At 46.8% G+C, this 21,778-nt stretch overlaps 1 protein-coding gene across 1 annotated transcript in view; it reads left to right on the top strand.

The window, feature by feature from the left end:
* The window catches only part of EXOC2 (exocyst complex component 2), a 391,656-nt gene that overhangs the window by 83,272 nt on the left and 286,606 nt on the right, over positions 1-21,778 (top strand). Inside the window, exon 7 of the mRNA XM_029590528.1 lies at positions 17,529-17,609. Coding sequence (XP_029446388.1) covers positions 17,529-17,609 — 81 coding nt within the window. The remainder of the gene's footprint in view (positions 1-17,528; positions 17,610-21,778) is intronic.

The raw sequence follows: 21,778 nt of genomic DNA, 5'->3' as shown, positions 1-21,778 counted from the left end.
CATAATTCCATCTTACTCATTATGCTATACAAGCTGTACCGGCTCGGGCCATCCGCCAACTGCGACAAACAAGGAAACAACAAGTACAAACCAAACAAATTAGAAAAGGGTGGGTGGGAGGGAAAACAGTCGACCGGCTCTCAGGGCAGTCGCGGCGAAGTGAAACCAACGCCGCCCTGCCCCGAGACTCCGCCCCCTCAAGATCCCCCTCTGGGCTTCCCACCAATTACGGCCTGCCAACACCGCAGCCGTGCCTTGCCTACCCCTCCTCCTTACTCCACGCCCTCTGCTACTTCCCCTGACCCCTGCCTGACCTAACTGCCTCCCTTATGTGCTCCCCCCCCCCCCCGCTTTACCCTGCTCCCGACGCGTGCCTGAGCCTACATTATCCTGGCCAGCTGTGCACGGGGCCCAGCTGACCTTCCATAATGCAGGCATCCAGGACATCGCTCGTTCGCATCCACCCCCGTTCACACCTTGAATAAATGCAACTGACAACAAACTTTGGGTTAACTGGGCCGCAGCTTTAATAACTTGGAGGTCCGAGCCATTGAATTAACATAACATTTTAACAACATCTCCGACCATCGTCCGCCACTCCTCTAGCAGGACGATCCCCTGCCAGCCATACGGCTCGTTCCTCGACCCTTCCCGGGTTCCGGCCCCCGCCATCTGCCAGCAAGGAGCCAACCCGGCGGCCCCCGCCGCTGACGAGCAAGGGGCCAGGCCAGGGGACTCCCGCCACTGACGAGCAAGGAGCCAGACCAGGGGACTCCCGCCACTGACGAGCAAGGAATCCACATCCGACAACTATCCCAGTTGTCCACCATTCATTAATTACCACATAATTCCATCTTACTCATTATGCTATACAAGCTGTACCGGCTCGGGCCATCCGCCACAGACACGGGCATACATGTCCCGTGCCCCCCAAAGATGCGGCCCAACTACAAGGGAAATACCGTCTCCAAGGCCTCCTGAATTGAATTAAGGAATAAGTCCATTCCGATAAAGGACAGATGTACTCCATCCTTGCCAAAAAGTCCCGTGGCCGTCCCCCAAGACCAATCATACTTAATATGCCGCCCGCCCCGGAAAACCAGCCACGAGCCAATTTGCTGGTTCGCCTTGGATCTGCTCCTGCGCCAAATTACCTTATCCAATTCAGCCGGCCTGGCGATAATATCCGACCAAAGCAAAACAGTGGACGGCAACAGCAGAGATACCAACATCAGATCCTGACGGACCATACTGATGAACTGCCGTCCCGTCATTTTGCCCCAGTCATTCCCTCCCAAATGAATTACCAACGCCCTAGGGGCACCGAGCCGCTCCAAACCCTCCCGCACGCAAGGAAGCAGCTCGGCCCACACCATACCCCGACGCCCCAACCAGTGCAAAGCAACCCCCCGCGTCTGTAAGTCCAGATGCGGCCCGTATGGCCGTCCGCAGGCATGCCTGTACGCCCAATAGGTGAAAGAGTGCCCAAGGATCCACCCAGCATGTCCTGCAGACTCCGCACCTGGAAGGAAAAACAGAGTTAGACCCGTTCAAAACTGCCCCTGACCCGGACGCACATAACTGCAGAACGAGTCCGAACGCCACCGCCCAATCCTACGAATCACCTCCCCGGACAAGCCAGCGGAGTCCGCGGCAGTCGCTGCCCCAATCCGAAACGAATGGGTCCCAAAACGACCAACATCCAAGCCCAATGACGACAACGCCGAACGCAGAACCACCTCAAACTGATACTTAGTCAGCGGGCGCAGGTTCTCATGAATCAAAAACTGCGCCGGCCCCGACGCCCGCCCCCGGCAATAATGCACCGCGTTGTTCACCGGGCACGATGGCAATCCCGGCACAGCACACAACACCACAGACAACCCCTTACCCTGCTGATCCGTCTTGGACCGCGGGATACAAATGGACACCGAACGATTAGTAACCGTCACATGCCTGGCCAATAAACCCGGAAAATCCGCACTGGTTGCGGACCGAGCCACCAACTCGCTAATCCGAAAAGCCCCGAAAAAGGCAAAAACAAACGCCACTCGGAAAAGACCCGTTTCGTAACAAGAAAAACATATACTCGGCAACGCAGCCAGCAATCGCAACAAAATATCATGCGTGATCGGGAGACGTTTGTCTACTCTCCTGCCCACCGCCTTAGCCCAACCGGCCAACACACGCCGAACCACAAACCTTCCCGAAGGAAAACCCCAGCCATGCGCCCTCATAAAGAAGGAAAAACCAGACAACTGCCGAGCCACCGCCGCTCTAGAGAAGCCGGCCGCCTTACTGTGCTCCAGGAAGCGAAGAAGGGCAACATCCGAAACAGGGCCCCCACCCCATCCCGCCGCAGACAACACAACCGAAACCTTCCGAGCACCTCCCACGTAACTTGCCCACGTTGAAGGGGCTAGTGAAGCCCGCAGCATTCTCCAGGCTTCGGGGAACCCAAGCTCCAGAGGAAAGACGGTACCACTGCTCCGGAAGGATCCGCATCCGGGGCCAACTCTCGAAATCGCTCCCACTGGAAACGAGAAAGAGAGTCAGCCACACCGTTAGCAACCCCCGGCACATGACGGGCCCAAACTGTCACATTGCACGACATACAACGCAGCACCAACTCCCTCAACAAGTCAGACACCCGGAGGCACCTAGCAGCCCGCCGATTGATAACCTCCACCACTCCCATGTTATCACACCAAAACACAACCCTCTTGTCTCTCAAACTATCCCCCCAAATGTGCAAGGCAACCACAATCGGGAAAAGCTCAAGGAACGTACTATTCCTTGTAGTACCAGACACCACCCAATCCTCCGGCCACGCCGCCGCGCACCACGCCCCATGAAAGTAGGCACCAAAACCGAAAGAGCCCGCCGCGTCCGTAAACAACTCCAGGTCGTGGTTGGACAGCGGATCCTCCTGCCAGAACGCAATCCCGTTAAACCCAACCAAAAACCGATCCCACACCAGCAAATCTTCCTTCATCGAGCTGGTCACACGAACCCTGTAATGCTTCTTCCCCACCCCCGCCGTGGCCCTAGTCAACCGTCTCAGAAAAACCCGACCCATCGGAATCACCCGACACGCAAAATTGAGACTCCCCACCAGCGATTGCAGCTCGACAAGCATTAACTTGGGCCGACGCAACGCGGAGCTCACCAGACCCCGCAAACGCTCAACCTTCTCCAGGGGCAAACGCGACTCCATTGCGACCGAGTCCACCTCAATCCCCAAAAACACCAAAGTAGTGCAAGGCCCTTCCGTCTTGTCCCCCGCAAGAGGAATCCCAAATTCCAGAGCGACCGCCTGGAAACAGTGCAACAACTCCGCACATGCGTCCGTGTCCGCAGCACCCACCAGCAGAAAATCATCTAAATAATGAACGATGTTTGAAGACCCCGAGCGGCACTCCACCACCCAATGCAAAAAGGAGCTAAACGCCTCAAAATAAGCGCACGCTATGGAGCAACCCATTGGCATGCACATATCAAAATAAAAGCCCCGCTGGAAACGAAAACCCAACAAACGAAAATTCTCAGGATCTACGGGCAACAATCGGAAAGCCGCCTCGATGTCAACCTTTGCCAGCAGCGCACCCTGGCCACAACGGAAAATCACCCGGACGGCCGAATCGAATGAAGCATAACGCACCCCGCACAATTCCTTGGGAATAGCGTCGTTCACAGAGCCCCCTTCAGGAAAGGACAAGTTATGAATCAAACGATACTTACCCGGCTCCCGTTTAGGCACCACCGCCAATGGTGAAAGCACCAAGTCCGGAAACGGGGGCTCCGCAAAAGGACCCGCGATACGACCCAAATCAATCTCCGCCTGCAATTTAGCCCGCACTACGTGAGACAAACGGGTCACCGAAGGACAACGCAACCCCCCACCCACTGGTCCCCCCCCCGAACACGGGATCCGAAACCCCCGTGTAAAACCCCGCAACAACACTTCCGCCATCCCTGCCATCGGGTACCCCTGCAACCACGGACGCATCGCTTCTATGCGGACAGGAGTGGCCGCCCTACCGAAACGGTTACTTACCTGCCCCTTTCGGCCCAGGAGCGGGCCCCGAGCCATCTCCCGGCTTCCTAACACATTTGAACGCGGGGTGCCCCCCACCACAAGACGCGCACGCGTGCCGGAATTTGCAGTCCGTAAACATGCATTGGGATCTGTTGAACCGCCAACAGACGTCACTGCCCCCCGCACCAGCCTTCCCCGCACTAGCCGCGGGGAACCCCGGACGAAATGGCCGAAAAGAAGCTACCCCCTGCGACGCACCCACCCCCAAACCCCCCCCGGGGACTTTGGAGGCCATTTGCGTCAACCACAAGCCGACATCCTGCGTACCCCAGGACATAAACCGGTTTTCTTCCATCCGGTCCCGGAAGCGCTCGTCGTAGTTTAGCCACGACCAGCCTTCATAGGTCTTACTAGCAGCCAAAATCGCATCCCCGTATGCCAACAGAGGCCCATACTGCGATGGGTCATAGTGACCAATCACGCTCGCCAGCCTCAAAAACGAACTCATCCAGTTATGGATATTCCGCGCAATCGGCACCCGCGACCCGGGAAAGCGCCCACTTTTGTCCCGTTTCTTCTTGTCCTTCCTCCTCCCCCGACGCCCCTCCAGCAGCTTAAAAATATCAACGAACCTACGGCGCCGTATCTTCTTCCGGACCGCCCGGGGCACCTCTTCCCATAATTCCGTAAGCGCGACCAAGGCCGGGGTACCCCGCACCGCCCCCCCGGACCTAGAAGCCGCCTTCACCGACCCCGCAGAGTCAGACGAGGAGGTCGAGGACGACGAAGAAGAAGACGAAGACCCCGACGAACTATCCCGTGCGCGCCGCCGTTTTGACTTGGACTTCTTCGCACGAACCTTCCTCGCCCGACCCCCCCCATCCTTCGGGTCAACCTCGCCATCCATGGGCTGCCGAACCCCCCCACCGACGTCCGCTTCAACCCCATCCCCCCCGGGGTGTCCCCCCTCAGATCCCTCGCGAACACCTGCGGTGGGAAAGAAGACCAACTCACCCGGCGTCCTCCGATCCAATGCAAGCAAGCCTGGCGCTGCAGCCAAAGGCCTAGGCGCCCGTCCCTCCTCACCGGGTGGCGCATTCCGCCAAGCCTCCTGCCTCGACGACCCAGGCTCTTCCCACTCCGCACCCGTCAAGTCCTGCTGAGGAACACAAACAGGGACAGGAGAGACCAGCCCAAGCTCCCCGACCACACCCGCCGCCCGTCCAGGACCAAGAACAGGAGCCGCGGCTCCCGCCCCCGACTCCCCGCGCCCCGAACCAGGCCCAGACCGAGGAACAAAGTCCCCAGACCGACCCCTACCCCCACTGGAGCCTCGAGGGGAAAGGGAACCCGCTGTGCCGGGCGGGAAAACAAGGGAATCCCGCATCCCCAACTCCCCGCCATTCACGCTCCATGCTGCACCCCCCCGGCCTGCAACAGGCCCCTCCCGGGCCATCGGACCCCGCTCCCCCAGCCATGCAACAGATGGCTGGCCCGACGCCCCCCCCAGTCCATCAAGTCCTCCCGCCCCTCCTGCCAATCCAGCTCCCCGAAGCCCCCCCTCGCATCAGCCCGAGGCCACCCCGCCAGCCACCCCTCAGGGACATCCCCACCAAGGGAAACGGCACGCGAAGGCGGCCCAGAAGCTGCACGCCGACCTACCCCGCTCCGCCTCAGTGCCCTTGCCGGCCCCGCCAAGCCGCTACCCCCGGCTACACCCCCCGCAGCACCACCAGCCGTCCCCATGCCCTGCCCAGGACCTTCACACCCCACACCGCCAGCTACGCTCCACGCCAGCTCGGGAAACCGCGCCCCCCGTCCTCTCCCCCTGCCCGGCGCCCGCGATCGCGACCTGGAAGCCTGCGAAGCCCGCACACTACCGGCGCCACGCCCTGCCCTCCCACGACCAGGACCGCTGTCCCGCCGCGGACTCAGCCGCACCCCGTCGCCGACACCCCCACCCTCCACCGCCATCAGCCCCCCAACTCCGGCCACCCCGAGCGGCACAGGACTCACCCAATCTGCCGCAAAGGGGACGGACACGAGCTCCCGTCGCGGCAAGTCACCGCCCTCCTCCAGCTCCCCGGGCACAGAGGCAGCTTCCTCCGACTCCATCAGACCCGGCGCGAATGCCTTCAACACGAAGGCCCGGAGAGCCGTCCAAAGTCAGCAGAGCCCACCGCTCCAATCCTTCCAGCTGCCCACAAAATTATCACTTGCCTTGTTTTATTTTTATTTTATTTTATTTTATTTTTTTTAAAGCGCAGCCAGAAAAGAAAAACAGTCGACCGGCTCTCAGGGCAGTCGCGGCGAAGTGAAACCAACGCCGCCCTGCCCCGAGACTCCGCCCCCTCAAGATCCCCCTCTGGGCTTCCCACCAATTACGGCCTGCCAACACCGCAGCCGTGCCTTGCCTACCCCTCCTCCTTACTCCACGCCCTCTGCTACTTCCCCTGACCCCTGCCTGACCTAACTGCCTCCCTTATGTGCTCCCCCCCCCCCCCCCCCCGCTTTACCCTGCTCCCGACGCGCGCCTGAGCCTACATTATCCTGGCCAGCTGTGCACGGGGCCCAGCTGACCTTCCAGAATAGAAGCTCTTGAATAGCTAGAGAAAGGAAACACGGTCTATCGTAATGGTCAGTTGTAACGATTGGAAGGAGCTCATTACCTCCACAGAGTCTGGTTATGTGACCAATTGTGTGTTATAAGAATCACTTGGATACGATTGAAATACTTCGTCATTATGAATGGAAATACTAGTGACAAGTCCAATAGCCAAAAAATTCAGTATCTCGGTGTAAAATCCTGCAAGCTTTTTATTGACTATGGTATTCACTGGAAGCAAACCTTTGTCAGCTTTGTTATAGGAAGAATGGATAAATTTGAGAGGAAAGGCTAATACATTTTGGGCTAGATGTAGTAAATATTTTCCCTATAGAAAATGAAAAAAATCATAGCCCATTGGCCGCTTTGTCTCCTGAATTAGGGTATTTGACTTACCTTTAAGAAACCTATTTTTTTCTTTTATTAAAATATTTGAGAACTACAATAGAGTCACAGGAAATACATTTTAAAATAGAGAAATCTTCACACAAACGGCCTGATTTTTAAATGCATTTGCATGCTTAATACTGGATTTTACATGTGTAAATGCACTTAACCCTGTAAGTGTGGTTTTGAAAATTGCTACAATATGTGCCATTGAATTGTCAATAGGTTATATCCGCAATAACTGTACCTAACCTGGGTAAATGGCTCTTGAAAAACGCAACAATAGTAAGTTACATATAATTCTCCTTTGAAAATCCACCTGTATGAGAATATCAAAGGTTTCAGCAAGCTGGGAAAACTTTAGAGTCTTAACTGGACAAATTATTTGTCTCTCAGTCAGCCTGGTCCTCTCTATCATTCACCTCATAGGCTATACAAAATGTCCCTGAATACCTCACAAAAGGTATTCAGCATTAGTTTTACTTTTTGTTGTTTTGTTTTTTTTTTCATTTTCTTAGGCTAAATAATAAAAAGCTGCCACGTGACCCAGTTTCTACTAAGATTTGATAACAGTTCTGGCTTTTCAATACCCTCTCCCTATTTCAAGTATAAGGAGAATTGTACATAATGCAGTATGTGGGTATATAAGTTCAAAATCTAAGAATAACCAAAAGTTTCCTTCCAGTAACAGAGTCCCTTTGTAGCTTTGTTTTTGTTGTTTTGGGACTCTGTCTCTTTGAGGAGTATGTTTTGAGATGGGCCTTTTTAAACCATTTACAGAGTTATAATTTTATAGACATCTAGCAATCCCTTATAGCCAGTGTAAATACTGTAGTCTGCCAGTAGAACACAAAGCAGAGAAATGCTTTAATTAGTTTGGTTAGTGGATTATATTTGTAAAATGATCGCTTTTGGCACACCACAAAGTTTAAAAGAAAACATTTTCTGTTACAGTAATGATTTAGGTTCAGGCTAATAAAGTTCATGCTCTAGGATTATTGTTCAAGATCCTATTATCTGATCTCCCTTTTGCTTATGGGATGGGGCAGAGGGACCCAGCAGCTTCCGCCTGCTCCTTTGGGCTTTTAGTTCATTTGGTAGAGAGGAAGATGGTGGGGTGGGGAAGGGAACTGGGGTCTAGTGCCATGAGCCTTAATCTGCAACTACCCAGGAATTTTTCCCCCTATTTTGTATCCTGTCATTACCTATTTTAGCCCTGTTATTGCATGATCAGTGTGTGCCTGAGGGTCATGTACCAGGGCTCCTTCCATAACCCTGTATTCACGGGCTCTAAATCCAGCAAATTGTGTTTCTGTTGCATGATGGCTGGGATTCCCTCTTCCTCTAGGTTGGCCCAATGGGTGGAAGACGTGACATGTGAATCAAACCCGAGACCGCTGCATGGCAATGCTCAGTGCTGCCACTGAGCCAACGAGCCAGCCATTGATCTTCCTTTTCAGATGTTACTACTAATGCACGTGTCTTGTTGAAGTCTGATATTTTCTTTTGGTTTTGATACAATAAAAAATCATAAGAAATAGAGGGGAATATATATAACAGAACCACAGGTACAAAGTAGAAATGTAGACATAGAAACCCATAAACCAAATCTAAGTGATCTAAAATCTATACATGGTTGTCTGGTCACTAGTTATCTTATGTGAAAAAATATATTTTTATGGACACAACCAGAAAACACACAATGTGCAAGGATTGTAGAAAAATATGTACAATATTTCTAAGGTGAGCAGTTACACCAGGTATCAACAATCATCAGTCTGGAAGATGCCGAAACATAATGGGCCAGATTTTCAAAAGGTTACACTCGCTGGGCCTATTTTAAAAAGGCCCGGTGGCGCATGTAAAGCCCCGGGATGCGCGTAAGTCCCGGGGCATGCAAAAAGGGGAGAGTGCGGGGCGTGGGCGGACCGTGGGCGGGGTCAGCGGCTCCTGGCACAGCGGCCATTTGCCGCTGTGTCAGAGATCGCGTGCCGGCAATCGGCTGTCGCAAAAGGTAAAACAAATTTGGGGGGGTTAGAATAGGGCTAGGGGGGGGGAAAGATTAGGGGAAGGGGTGGGAAGGTCAGGTTAAGGGGAAGGGAAGTTCCCTCACAGGCCGCTCCGATTTTGGAGCAGCCTGGGAGGGAATGGGGGAAGGCTGCACGACTCGGCGCACGCAAAGTGCACAATTGTGCACCCCCTTGTGCGCGCCGATCCCTGATTTTATAACTTGCGCGCTGGGCAGAGTGCGCACATGTATGCTTGCGTGCAACCTTTTAAAATCTACCCCAATATGCAAGGTGTTTAATAAAATATGAATAAAATATATTTTTTAGAATTTTTAAAATTGCTAATGGGTCAATTTTAAAAGCATTTCTCGCGCAAGCATGCTCGCATTTTTAAGAAACTGCAAAGTATGTGCGTATGTACCTGTTCACGTGTCGAGAAGGGTGTGGAAAAGGGGTGGGGCAAGGGCATTCTGGGCGGGGCGAAGACTTACATATGTAAGTCTGCGTTTTAAAAAATACTGACCATGGCATGTGTCAGCTTGTTATCTGTGTAACTTTACATCTGATCCTGAGAAGGAGCAAGTCTGGGATCTTGCGTTTTAGGGCATTTAGCACAGCGTGAGAGTTCGGGGTCAAGTGGGGGGCTTGGAGGATGAAGAACCAAAGGGCTCTTGAAGACTTCAATGTAAACTATGCAAACTGGTGGACTACTTGGGAAAACTGTTTTTTCTCTTGCTTGAGCATGTTTAAAATCCGCCTGCATATGCGCATTAAAGCTGCTAAAGCCTTAGCTGAAATACACACTGGGGGTACTTTAAATGATATGCGTGTATTTGTTAGCACAATTTAAAATTGCAATCTCTCTCTGCTTGCATGCCGATATGTGTGTTTATGGGCGCATGTGCATTCTTTTTAAAATTACCTTGTAAGATTTTACAAGATCAAGTGATTATGTCTAAATGCATTATCCCAGTGCTTCCAGCGTGAAAAATGGAATAAACTATCCACTTCAATTCAACAGTGTATGAAAGTAAATCTAATTAAAATGGTCACAGTGAAAAATCTAAAATCAGTTGAAAGTATTGATTATAAGACAGCATCTTGCAAGTGGAAAGACCTATAAAACAAAAAGCAAACAGCAAAATCTGGGGGTGAGAAAGATCTTTTGAATAGACAAATGCCAGGTTGCAAATCTGAAAACAGTCTGTGTTTTGAACCAGTAAGGTCTTTTTCCAGGAGTTGGAAGCTGATAGAATAAAAACTGGAAAATCAGCTTTACCTAGAGAATTTAAAATGAGGACAACACTCTAAAATCACAAAATACTTATCACTTATTAATAACAATTATAAACACAATAGCTGTAACTCACATCTATTATGTGCTCCCATAGTATTAACTTGTGTTATCTGCTGTGTTGTAACATGTAGAACAATCCTGATTTGCACCTCACTTTGAACTCCCCCTGAGGAAAAGCATGTTTTATAAATAAATGATGACGATGCTGATCAGCATTTGTAGATAATGCTGTTTTGCCTTTTCTATATCCATGTGTAATAGTTAAAATATTATATTCTGAAGAGCAACACTTAGCAGTATATTGCCCGTTTTTTGTGTTGCTTTTGCCCATTATAAAGTTAAATTTCCAATGGGAAGGTATTTGGAGAGATGTGGTTACAGCACTGAACTGTGGGTCAGGAGAACATCTGAGAAATGAGTTGAAATCCTGCTCTCTCAGCAACTCTCTGACCTTGGGCAAGTTACTCGTCTCCTTGGAACTCAGTTCACTCAACTGTAATTGGTTAGCAATAATATTTTTCTTTCCCCTTTCCCTGTGGAAACCATTATACAGAGCAGGCATCAAAATTAACAGCCAAACCGTGTACTCTAGAGTTGACTTTATTTATGTTTCTGCAGTATTACATACTAATTAAACCCTTTCTGATATTTTTTTGGATGAAAGGTACCGTGTGAATGCAAATTATTTGAAATAGTAATAATACTGAACTCTTTGGACCTTGTTCACTGTAATGCTTTTATATACCTTCAAACTAGAACACCCCCCCTGCTGAAAAGGGCTCACCGGAATCTTTGTATGTTTCTTGCACGTTCAGAATTGGACCATGACTTTCAGACTCTGTTAAGGAATAGTTGATTATTTTTAAAGATGATCTCTGGCAAGTGTTATTGCTAATCTGCCTATTGGTTTACAGGGAATATATCATGACTGTGAAGTCTATCCTTATCTTTAATATGAAAGTTGGCAGCTATAGTGTGCCAGTTCTCTCTTTAAGTTTTGATATGTACTTCACCCATTTCTCCAGATCTTGACCCTCTTTTGATGTCATTACTCCAGACCTTTCTCTGTTTTTCTTTCTTTTGCTCTCTGGTATGCCTTCTAATACTAAGCTTGTTTTCCTGCAGACACAGAATGGGAGATTAACCTTAGAGCCTAACTTTCAAACAAACTATCTGCAGTACTGCATTTCTCTGTCAACAAACAGGGCTGAATTAACTATGACATGTGGCGATGTCTTCTGACAGTGCCAAATGGCAGTTCTCTCCTAGCTCATTGAGCTTTTGCTATACTGAGCATGTGTAGGAATTCCCATGAGGGAGCTGCCTTGTGAACCCCTCATTCTTTTTTTTGTCCAAGGTGCCTCATGAATGTATGCCCTTTCTTTCAGTATCTTAATAATTTCTTCTTATCATTTTCACTTTTTTTTTTAATTATTGCAGCAGCATTACTGGTTTGTCTTGATAACGTAGCAGTCTCTCAACAACACTTTTCAGTACTGCCAAAAAAAAAGAGAGAAGATAAAAGATAAGCATGTTCAGCTCTAAGAAGGCTGCTTCCAACGGCTTTTTGTCTATGGCAGAAAAACATCTGTCACCAATGGTCATGACATTTGCTATCAATGTCTAGGTCCAGATCATGACAGACCAAATTGTTACCACTATGACTGGATGTTGCCAATGACTCTGATGTCCAGATCCTAGAAAATAGAGATCGGTAAAGAGTCAAAGTCAGTCCTCCTCCCAGAGTGGAGCCTTCTCAAGTTTCCCCAGTGCTGAGTTGAGCATGAACTCCTTGAGCAGGGTTCCTCTTCTACAGTGCAATCCCTTGAGCTTTTCACTTCATTGGAGTTAAGCAAGGTGCGAAAATGTCGACAGGCATCTGTCAGCTCTTCAGGAGCCCTGCAGGCAATTAAGAGGAAAAAGTGCATCGTATCAGTCGGCGGTACAGGTAGCATCTTCGAAGCAGAGGCTGGGGTCTGCTCTGGTGCTCCCAGCACTGCCAACACATCAATATCTCCCACTTTCTACCGTCTCACCTCGCTCTTGTTGATCTCCTCCTTCTTCCTACTGCCTACATTGTTACTCACTAAATTACTTGTAAAGCTTGTTGCTGAATTTTGCTGTTTTACTGTAAAACTGTTAATCCTTTCCCGTTTTCATTTTTTTACTTGTAATTGTTTGTGATCAAGCTGTTAACGTTTTTTCATTCAATTGTTCTAATGTTCAATGTATCACTACCACGCGACTATTCTGTTGCATTGTAAACCGGTATGATCTGTATGACATACAGGAATGTCGGTATATAAGAATTTAAAATAAATAAATAAATAAATCACCAGCCCCCTCTGTACCAACAACATTCTCTGCGTCAGTGAAGCATCCGTTGATTCATTGGGCCTCAGAAGTCTCTATACACTGAGCCCTATAATCCTTGACAACCACGTCTGGGCCTTGGCTCATGATATCTCAACATCGTCAAAGAAACACATCGCGGTACAGCTGACATAGCTTTTCATCACTTTGATGCTTCATTCCCCAGCTCCAAAGAAATCAGGTGACCCTGAAGAAGATTCACTTCGCTTACCTTCTTCCATCTCTAGGGTGATATATCCGTCAAGGCTTCTAGAACAAAGTCTTTGAAGTCATCAGACCCAGTTTGTTCTGTGGTGCCACTGGTTTCCATGCACTCCAGCTCAATTACTCCCAGGAAGGGGCCCCCACCCACTGGAATCCAGATGAAACCTTTCTGCAAAATGAAACTATACTGGTTTCAGAGAAGATATTCCTCTTCCAACCATAAACCAAGTGGCAGAGTTGGTAAAGACATTCTGTACCTCTGTGGCAGCTAGAGATAAGCAAGGAACTCTTCAACCTCAGATTTGTTCCCTTGAGAGGAGTCCCTCTTACCTCCATGCTGAAGGATTTCCCATCATAGATCCCATAATCACATATATGTGCGCAAGTTGTAAAATAGCCGTGCCCCTGGCACGGCTATTTTATAACTTTTACTGTGCAGGCCAACACGTGTGCACACATACACCTGCTCGCCAGTTTGAAAGTGCATATTCTTGATATTGAAAAATAACTTGTAGGTGAGTACGTGCTATTTATGTGCATATACGCTATTTTTACGCACAAAGCCATTTGAAAATTCACTCCTTAGTGAATCCGACTCTAAATTATGTTCATACCAGCAAGCCTCGTGTTCATTTTGAACAGAACTTCTGTCAGGAATATTTGAACTCCCATCACCTTATGCATCAGCTCATTTGACATAAAGTCCTTCCTGCTGTGAATCTTCAGGATTCTTATGTAGCATCAAATTTCAAATTAGTTTTTTCTTTATATTGACTCTGGAAGCCGTGACACCTCTCGGGTTCCCTTTGGCATTTCACCACTTTTCCATTCCCGAAATAATTACAAGTTACACATTAATCTTGGTATCACTTGGCCACAGCTTTTATTAACATAACAGTTAATACGAACTCAATGTTATAACAGTTCACCCACCCGGGCCAATCCGACAGTCTCACTGCTACTGGAACCATGCCCCCCCTTTTGCAGCCCACCACGATTCTAGCAAGGTGACATCACTTCTGACCCCCCCCCCCCCCCGCCGCGTTTACAAGCAAGGAGGTCCTGCCTACGGGCGTGGTCCCCGTCCCTTTTACAACCTGCCTTTTGTCAGCCCCGCGGCAGACCTAGGTCTAATAATTCTCTGTTGGCCCGGGTACCTGCCCCCAAGCTGCGACATTGCCTACATGCACGTAGGCGCCCTGTCCCCATACTGATCCTTGACACCTTTGAGCCCTTCCTTGGGGTGGGTGGGATGCTGGTCCCCGGGGAGAGGTGAAAGAGGCCGGCTGCGATGCGGCTCGCACCTTAGGTACCCGGGCCGATGTCATCAGGGCTGGCCGCGGCTGTCACCAATGACGCCGGCCTGCAGGAACGCCTCCCCCATGCGTGGTGACATCACTGACGTCATCGGGACGCGCCGGAGCACCAGTGCGCCCCGATGACGCCGGCCCACGCCGCCCTCGGAGCGCAGGAGCGCCCCGAGGCCATCGGCCAGCACCGCTGCGCTGGGGGATCCCGCCCGTCTTCCTCGTAAGGAACTCTTTTTATAATCTCAAGAATCATTTTTAGCTGTCCCAATAATCCTATTAACAACTGTTAAACAATTTTCAACCACCTTTATATTTGTATTCTTTGATTTGTTTGTTTCTGTCCTTCAAATATTTCTATCATATTAGAATTCTTTTTACTGATTATCATGATTTTCATTGTCTTGGTGTTCACACTTATTCCATAGATCTTACAGGTCATGCATAATCTCTTTATCATCACTTATAGGTCTTCTTTCCTAGAAGCCATTAGTCTTAAGTTTATACTGTTGATATTTTCGCTTTCCATATCTCCAGAGCCATTGCAATTAGAAATTCACTATACAAATTGAATGAAAGTGGGGAGAGCATGCATTCAAATCTTAACCCTTTTTTAAAATTTCCATGTTGTTCTTGTTACCTCACTGACTAGCAGTTTGTCTCCAAAATATATTAGTGATTAGTTTAGCTTGTCCCGCTTGACAAAGAGCTGCTATATTTGGTCACCCTGCCAATAGGGAATTGATGTCCCTTGAGTGATTTTGCATGTCTCATAGGGATAATGAGGCAGGCAGTGCCTCATTAAACACTCATTTTCACCCTATTAGGCCTCTACTCTAACTCTGAATAGCAATATAGATTTTTTTCAGTGGCTTTTCTTTTTTTTTTATTTATACTTTATTAAATTTTTTAAACAATTATTACATTGTAAAAAAAAACCAGGAAAATACATCTGTATTAACAAAAAATTATTACAGCCATTATTGTCCATCTTTAAACTATTCATACAGAAATATATAGTCCACATCACGGGAGGTCTAACACAAAAATAGTTTTCACTTAGAAATCTGTAATCATTCTTACAAAATGGGAGAGTATTTTAGTTTGTTGCAGACTCACTTCTCAACAGGTGTTCTTTATCTAACAAAAAAGACTCCAAGTGGGGAGGATCCTGAAAAATAAATTTATTTCTTTGATACGTCACTGAGCACTTACACGGGAATTTTAAATAAAATGATGCCCCTAGAGCCAATACTCTAGGCTTGAGTGTCAGAAATTGCTTACGCCTTATTTGAGTTGCTCTTGCAACATCAGGAAAAATCTGGATACATTGTCCACAAAAACTAAAGTCTTTATTTTCAAAATACTTTTGCAAAACCAGGTTTTTGTCTCTCTCTCTGCAAAAAGTCACTAATAAAGTAGATAGGCGGATAGAAATCTTGGAAAACCAAAATCGGAATAGAAACTTAAGGTTTCTAAATTTTCCAGAAACCAGATTAATATCCGCCACTGAATTACTTAAGAAATACTTTTCTGAAGTTTTATCTATCACAACAATAGATGAGACTAGTATATCTAAAATATACTATCTCCCTGAAACGAGGTTAAAGACACAAGAGGGTCAGGAGGATATGGATCTTGTCCAAAACTCTCCAAATCTGACTTCATTTCTGGAAGCCTCTCAAGATGATTTTATTTTTTATTTTATTTATTTAGAGTTTTTATATACCGGCAATCATGAAAACATATCTTGCTGGTTTACATCGAACAGGAGTGCATTATAAACAAAAAACTAGAACTGTGGTGTCCGAAAGTACAGTTACATTTAACAAGGGTAGCCGAACTTGGAGAAGGAAGAAGAGAGGAGAGAAAAGAGATGGTTAAACAATATACAATTTAAATATAGTATACAGAATAAATGTTATATACAAGAGGAGTGGAGTTATAGGAGTCATTGGAATGTGTCATTGGGTTGTGTCCGGAAATGCTTGTTTGAATAACCAAGTCTTAAGTTTTTTCCTAAAAGTTGGGAGGCAGGGCTCCTGTCTGAGGTCTGTAGGAATGGAATTCCACAAAAGAGGGCCAGCTGTGGAGGTGGCGCGATCTCTTATGGTGATGTGTCTGGTCGTTTTCGCTGGGGGAACTTGGAGGGAGCCTCTATAAGCTATAAGCTATAAGCTATAAGCTATAAGCCTCTATAATGATATTGCATTAAGATCTTCTTTTTCTTTTTTAACCTGGCAGTTTCCTCCTTTGGGCCTCTACTCAGCCGGAACTAGGGCTGGTTTCTTGGCGCAATAACAACTACCTGGGATTTTTTTTCCCTCTCTTTATATCCACTCACTAAAAGTACTTGCTTTGGTCACTGCAGCAATGGTCCTGAGCCTGGGGCCATGCACCAGGGCTCCTTTCAGAGCCCTGTAGTCATGCGTCCTGAGTTGGGCCAGTAGATGTCACCTTTGAGTGATGCCAATAACTTTCCCCATCCCTCTCTTTGGGGAGCTGTGAATGCTGCCTCCACAACATCCCCAGCCATCCCGGGTAGCGGAAGATCCATTTCAGGAATTGAACCAGAGAACCACCTCCATGGCAGCACTTGCCACCGGTTCAGTTCACAATGGCCTGCCCTAATAGCTAGTCACCTTGCCTTTCTGTTTGCCTGCAAAATGGATGAATGAAGACCATATAAATCATCAGAACCTCCAAAATACATTTCTTATACTTTTTCTGTGACTAATCATAACACTATTTTTTCCCTTCATACTTTTTATTTCACCCTTCCTAAGAAATGATCTTTTACATTGTTATTCCAAAACATTGCTTTGTCTTGGTATAAACCATGAACAAAGACTAAGTTTTGTTGAAGATATGAAATAAATAAGGGACTGCCATTTTACTGGGGTTCTAGATATTCCCCCTTCTACCTACTTTATTGAAAATAGTAGATTGAATAAAACATTGCAAGATATGAAATATTTAATGGCTTAGTTCTGTATATCCCAAATTTCTTAAAAGGGATTACACTCTAACTTTTGTATTTCACTTGATTCTTTTTGAATAGTAGTTCCTATACTTTTACTTCTGATTTTTTTTATGTGATTATTCTTACTTCATAGCTTATACTGTATAAATGAGGCAGTTGACCTACTGCTTTACAGATTGTAAAAGGTTTTCCATGGTTCTGTCAAGTAAGAAAAATTGCTTTGTGTTTAAAAAAAACCCCCACTATTTTAAAATGTCTTTCAGAAGTAGTATATTTCTCCTATCCATTTACTGGACTTGCATTTTAACTGCACATTTTTTCCAGCAATTCATCAAAAACTGGAAGCGGATGGAACGGAAAAAGTAGAAGGATCCATGACACAAAAACTGGAGAATGTGTTAAACAGTGAGTTTTGTCCTTCCATTTTCAAAACATTATCAACTATTTATATATTTTTTTATGTAGTCTTTCTGGGTTTTTTTTCTTGGCATTTAGAAAGAGTTGGGTCTTGGTATTTGTTTTATTTTCTTGTTTCATTAGAATGGGAAATAGACATCTTAAATGTTTTTCATAACTTTGTGTGAATTTTTTTTTATATTTTGTAATTGATCAAAAAAATATATAGAGAGTAATATCAGGTATGAGAACAACTCATTGCATTCAAGGTCATACACACAAAAGAGGTGGGAGCAAATCATGATCTTTGTTTATACTTGGACTTCTTTCCTTTTTCATTTTTCTTCTGTGGTTATGTTTTAGGACAGTCAAAAATTTCATCCATCAGAGTATGCTGTGTAATGCAGTCAAAATCTCTAGCAACTTTTTGTATCTCGGCCAGCAGTAGACAGATCTGCTACTTTTTAATTAGGCAGGCAATCCAAGCAATGAAAAGATACTTTTGAGCAAGATACACATTTCTGCCTTTCTAGAAGGGCAGAGATCTAGAAAACATGAATTGTCTAGCTTGGAAAACCACAGCAGATTTTGACTATAGTATTGTGTAATTTATAACATTTTATGAACTATATTTCATGACTTTGAAGTAAATGGCCATTAAATAATCATATAAATCCCACACCTGAACTCTTGAAACTATATTTATTTTTTAAGAAGTAAGGACAGGTATCTTAGAAATGAAGCAATGCGGTTAATGCAGTGTAAAATACTGTATTTTATTTAAAAGTTTTTGTATCCTGCTTATACAGGAGGTGTAGAGATCTAGGCGGTTTACAGGCAAAAGCATACATAAAGTAACGAATAAAACAAAGACATCATAGTATTAATAAGGCAGAAAATAAAAGTGAAAAATACTGTCAATATAAGTGTTAAAATATAAAAGCAAGATAAAATAATATTTACCATATTTTCCGGCGTATAAGACGACTGGGCTTATAAGATGACCCCCAACTTTTCCAGTTAAAATATTGAGTTTGGGATATACTCGCCGTATAAGACTACCCTTCTGTGTCACTACATAACCATACTGTATGTGGTACCCAGTATACAACAACCAGCCAATCACGGCAAGCGATGTACCTTACCAGCGATTGGCTGGTTGTTGTATACAAATCCTGCTTGGATTGGTCAGCTCTCCCTGCCTGCCCAGCCCTCCCTGTCTCCAAGACTATCAGAGTGGTACTGCATCCCTCTGGCCCACCCTTGTATCCTATTACCAGTACCTCCTTCTCTGCCTCTCAGATCTCGCTCCTGAGGACTGCAGTGAAGTGGCGCAGACGTGCATGTGCGAGATCTGAGAGGCAGAGAAGGAGGTACCAGTAATAGAGATGTGAATTGGAACCGGAATCGGTTCTGATTCCGGTTCCGATTCACATTGTGTTTTTTTTTCGTCCGGCCTGATCGGGTTTTATTTTTATCGGCTGCGCCGGAGCCGATAAACAAAAAACCCACCCGACCCTTTAAAACTAATCCCTCAGCTTCCCCCACCCTCCTGACCCCCCCAAGACCTGCCAAATTAATTAAATATAACCCCCCACCCTCCTGATCCCTCCAAGACCTGCCAAATTAAATACAACCCCCCACCCTCCTGACCCCTCCAAAACCTGCCAAATTAATTAAATACAACCCCCCACCCTCCTGACCCCTCCAAAACCTGCCAAATTAATTAAATACAACCCACCACCCTCCTGACCCCTCCACAAGATCTGCCAAATTAGTTTTCTACAACTCCCCACCCTCCTGACCCCTCCAAGACCTGCCAAAAGTCCCTGGTGGTCCAGCAGGGGTCCAGGAGCGGTCCGGGAGCGATCTCCTGGACTTGGGCCGTCGGCTGCCAGCAATCAAAATGGCGCCGACGGCCCTTTGCTCTTACTATATCACTGGGGTCGACCAATGGCAGAGGTAGCTCCTGTGACATGGTAAGGGCAAAGGGCCGTCGGCTGCCAGTAATCAAAATGTCGCTGACGGCCCTTTGCCCTTACCATGTCACGGGGCTACCTCTGCCATTGGTCGACCCCAGTGACATAGTAAGGGCAAAGGGCCGTCGGCGCCATTTTGATTGCTGGCAGCCGACGGCCCAAGTCCAGGAGATCGCTCCTGGACCCCCGCTGGACCACCAGGGACTTTTGGCTGGTCTGGGGAGGGGGGGGGGTTGTAGTAAATTAATTTGGCAGGTCTGGGGGGGGGGGTCAGGAGGGTGGGGGGTTTTGTTAGATTTTTATTTTTTTTTATATTCGCTCCATAAGACGCAGACATTTTCCTCCCACTTTTGGGGAAAAAAAGTGCATCTTATGGAGCGAAAAATGCGGTAATTATTCGCCCTTTAAGACGACCCCCGGCGTATAAGATGACCCCCGACTTTTGAGAAGATTTTCAGGGGTTAAAAACTCGTCTTATACGCTGGAAAATACGGTAAATTAACTAAACAAACAATTATAATTGAGGGGAGGTTTAGGGAGACATTCTGAATTAATTGAGATACAAGGAAAAAAAATTACTAGCAGTCAAGCAAATAGCAAAGTATTATAATTTGCAATCAGCCTGCTTAGCAGTAGAGTCGGCATGTTTACTGAATACACAGACTTTACCATGTATTTTAAAGCAAACCTGTGTGCATAAGTTCACTTTAAAATTCTCAGGTATTTGGCAGAGTACACCTACACATTCACTCATTTAAAGTTATACCCCTTCTTGGAGGGCGTAGCGTCTGTGTATACAATTCACATACATAATTTTTAAAATTAAAAAAAGTGCACATTGATGATGGCTCTACCTCCTGGAACACCTCTGTTCAGTTTGTGTAAAAGTACACATGAAACTGGTCACACACACACTCAGCTCTGGGCAGTTTTAGTTCAGCCATTTACATGCATAAAACTGGGATTTATGGGCTGGATTTTAAGATGCATGCATGGGCATACATTTGTGCGTGCAACTCGGCGCGCACAAATGTATGCCCGATTTTATAACATGCGCACGCAGCCGCGCGTATGTTATAAAATCCGGGGTCGATGCGTGCAAGGGGGTGCACACTAGTGCACCTTGCGCGTGCCGAGCCCTAGGGGAGTCCCGAAGGTTTTCCCTATTCCCTCCGAGGCCCTACCTAAACCCCCCCCCCAACCTTTATTTTACAAGTTGTGCCTGCCTCTGGGCAGGCGTAGGATGCGCGCGTCGGCCAAGCGGCCCTATGGAGGCCTCTGGCCACATACCCCTCCCCGCCCACGCCCCGCCTCTTTTTTCAAAATAGGCTCGGCATGCATAGGGCTTTTAAAATCTGCCCCATATGCGTAAATGGCTTTGGAAATTATCCCCATAAATTGTAAATGTGGTACGGAAGTTCTGCAAATGTTATGTACAATGAGAAATTATTACCAAGACATAACAAGAGTTCTTATTGATTATTCTTCAGTAATTTACAGGTGCTTTATGCCTGTTTTCTGTCTACTGTAGTTGTCAACTTAGTTATTTATTTATTTATTTATTTATTTATTTATTTTTAGTTTTTATATACCGACCTTCTTGCATAAAATGCAAATCAGGCCGGTTTACATTGCAAACTGAACAAGCAGGAAATATAATTCCTTAGTCGGATACATAGAACATCTAGAATTAAAAATGTAAAAGCAAACTTTTTAGACAGCTTAATAGAGGTTAATTAAATAACAAACATAACTAAACTTATTTTACACAAAGCACGAAAGTTAGCATGAAGGGGAGCACAAAGGGGAAAGCCCCTTTGTCGCGCCCCTTCGGCGCGCGACGCCCGATGGAACGGCGTCTTTTACCGGCTCTGCCGTTAGCATGATGATGTCATTTTGTGGGCGGGTCTCATTCTCTCTGAGGACTCCCTCCGTTGTCAGTTTCAGTTTCATGGCGATTCTTTTTCATTTTTTTTTTATGTTTGTTTCAGCCCGGGATTGTCTCTCAGGGCACCCGATGCTAGTGGGCTGCCCCTCACCCTCGCTGCCCGATGGAACGGCGTCTTTTACCGGCTCTGCCGTTAGCATGATGATGTCATTTTGTGGGCGGGTCTCATTCTCTCTGAGGACTCCCTCCGTTGTCAGTTTCAGTTTCATGGCGATTCTTTTTCATTTTTTTTTTTTTTTTTTTTCATCAAA

Source organism: Rhinatrema bivittatum, chromosome 2, assembly GCF_901001135.1.
Source record: "Rhinatrema bivittatum chromosome 2, aRhiBiv1.1, whole genome shotgun sequence".
Classification (NCBI taxonomy): Eukaryota; Metazoa; Chordata; class Amphibia; order Gymnophiona; family Rhinatrematidae; genus Rhinatrema; species Rhinatrema bivittatum.
The sequence above is the reverse complement of the archived record's forward strand: the minus strand, read 5'-3'. Positions and strand labels throughout refer to the sequence as shown.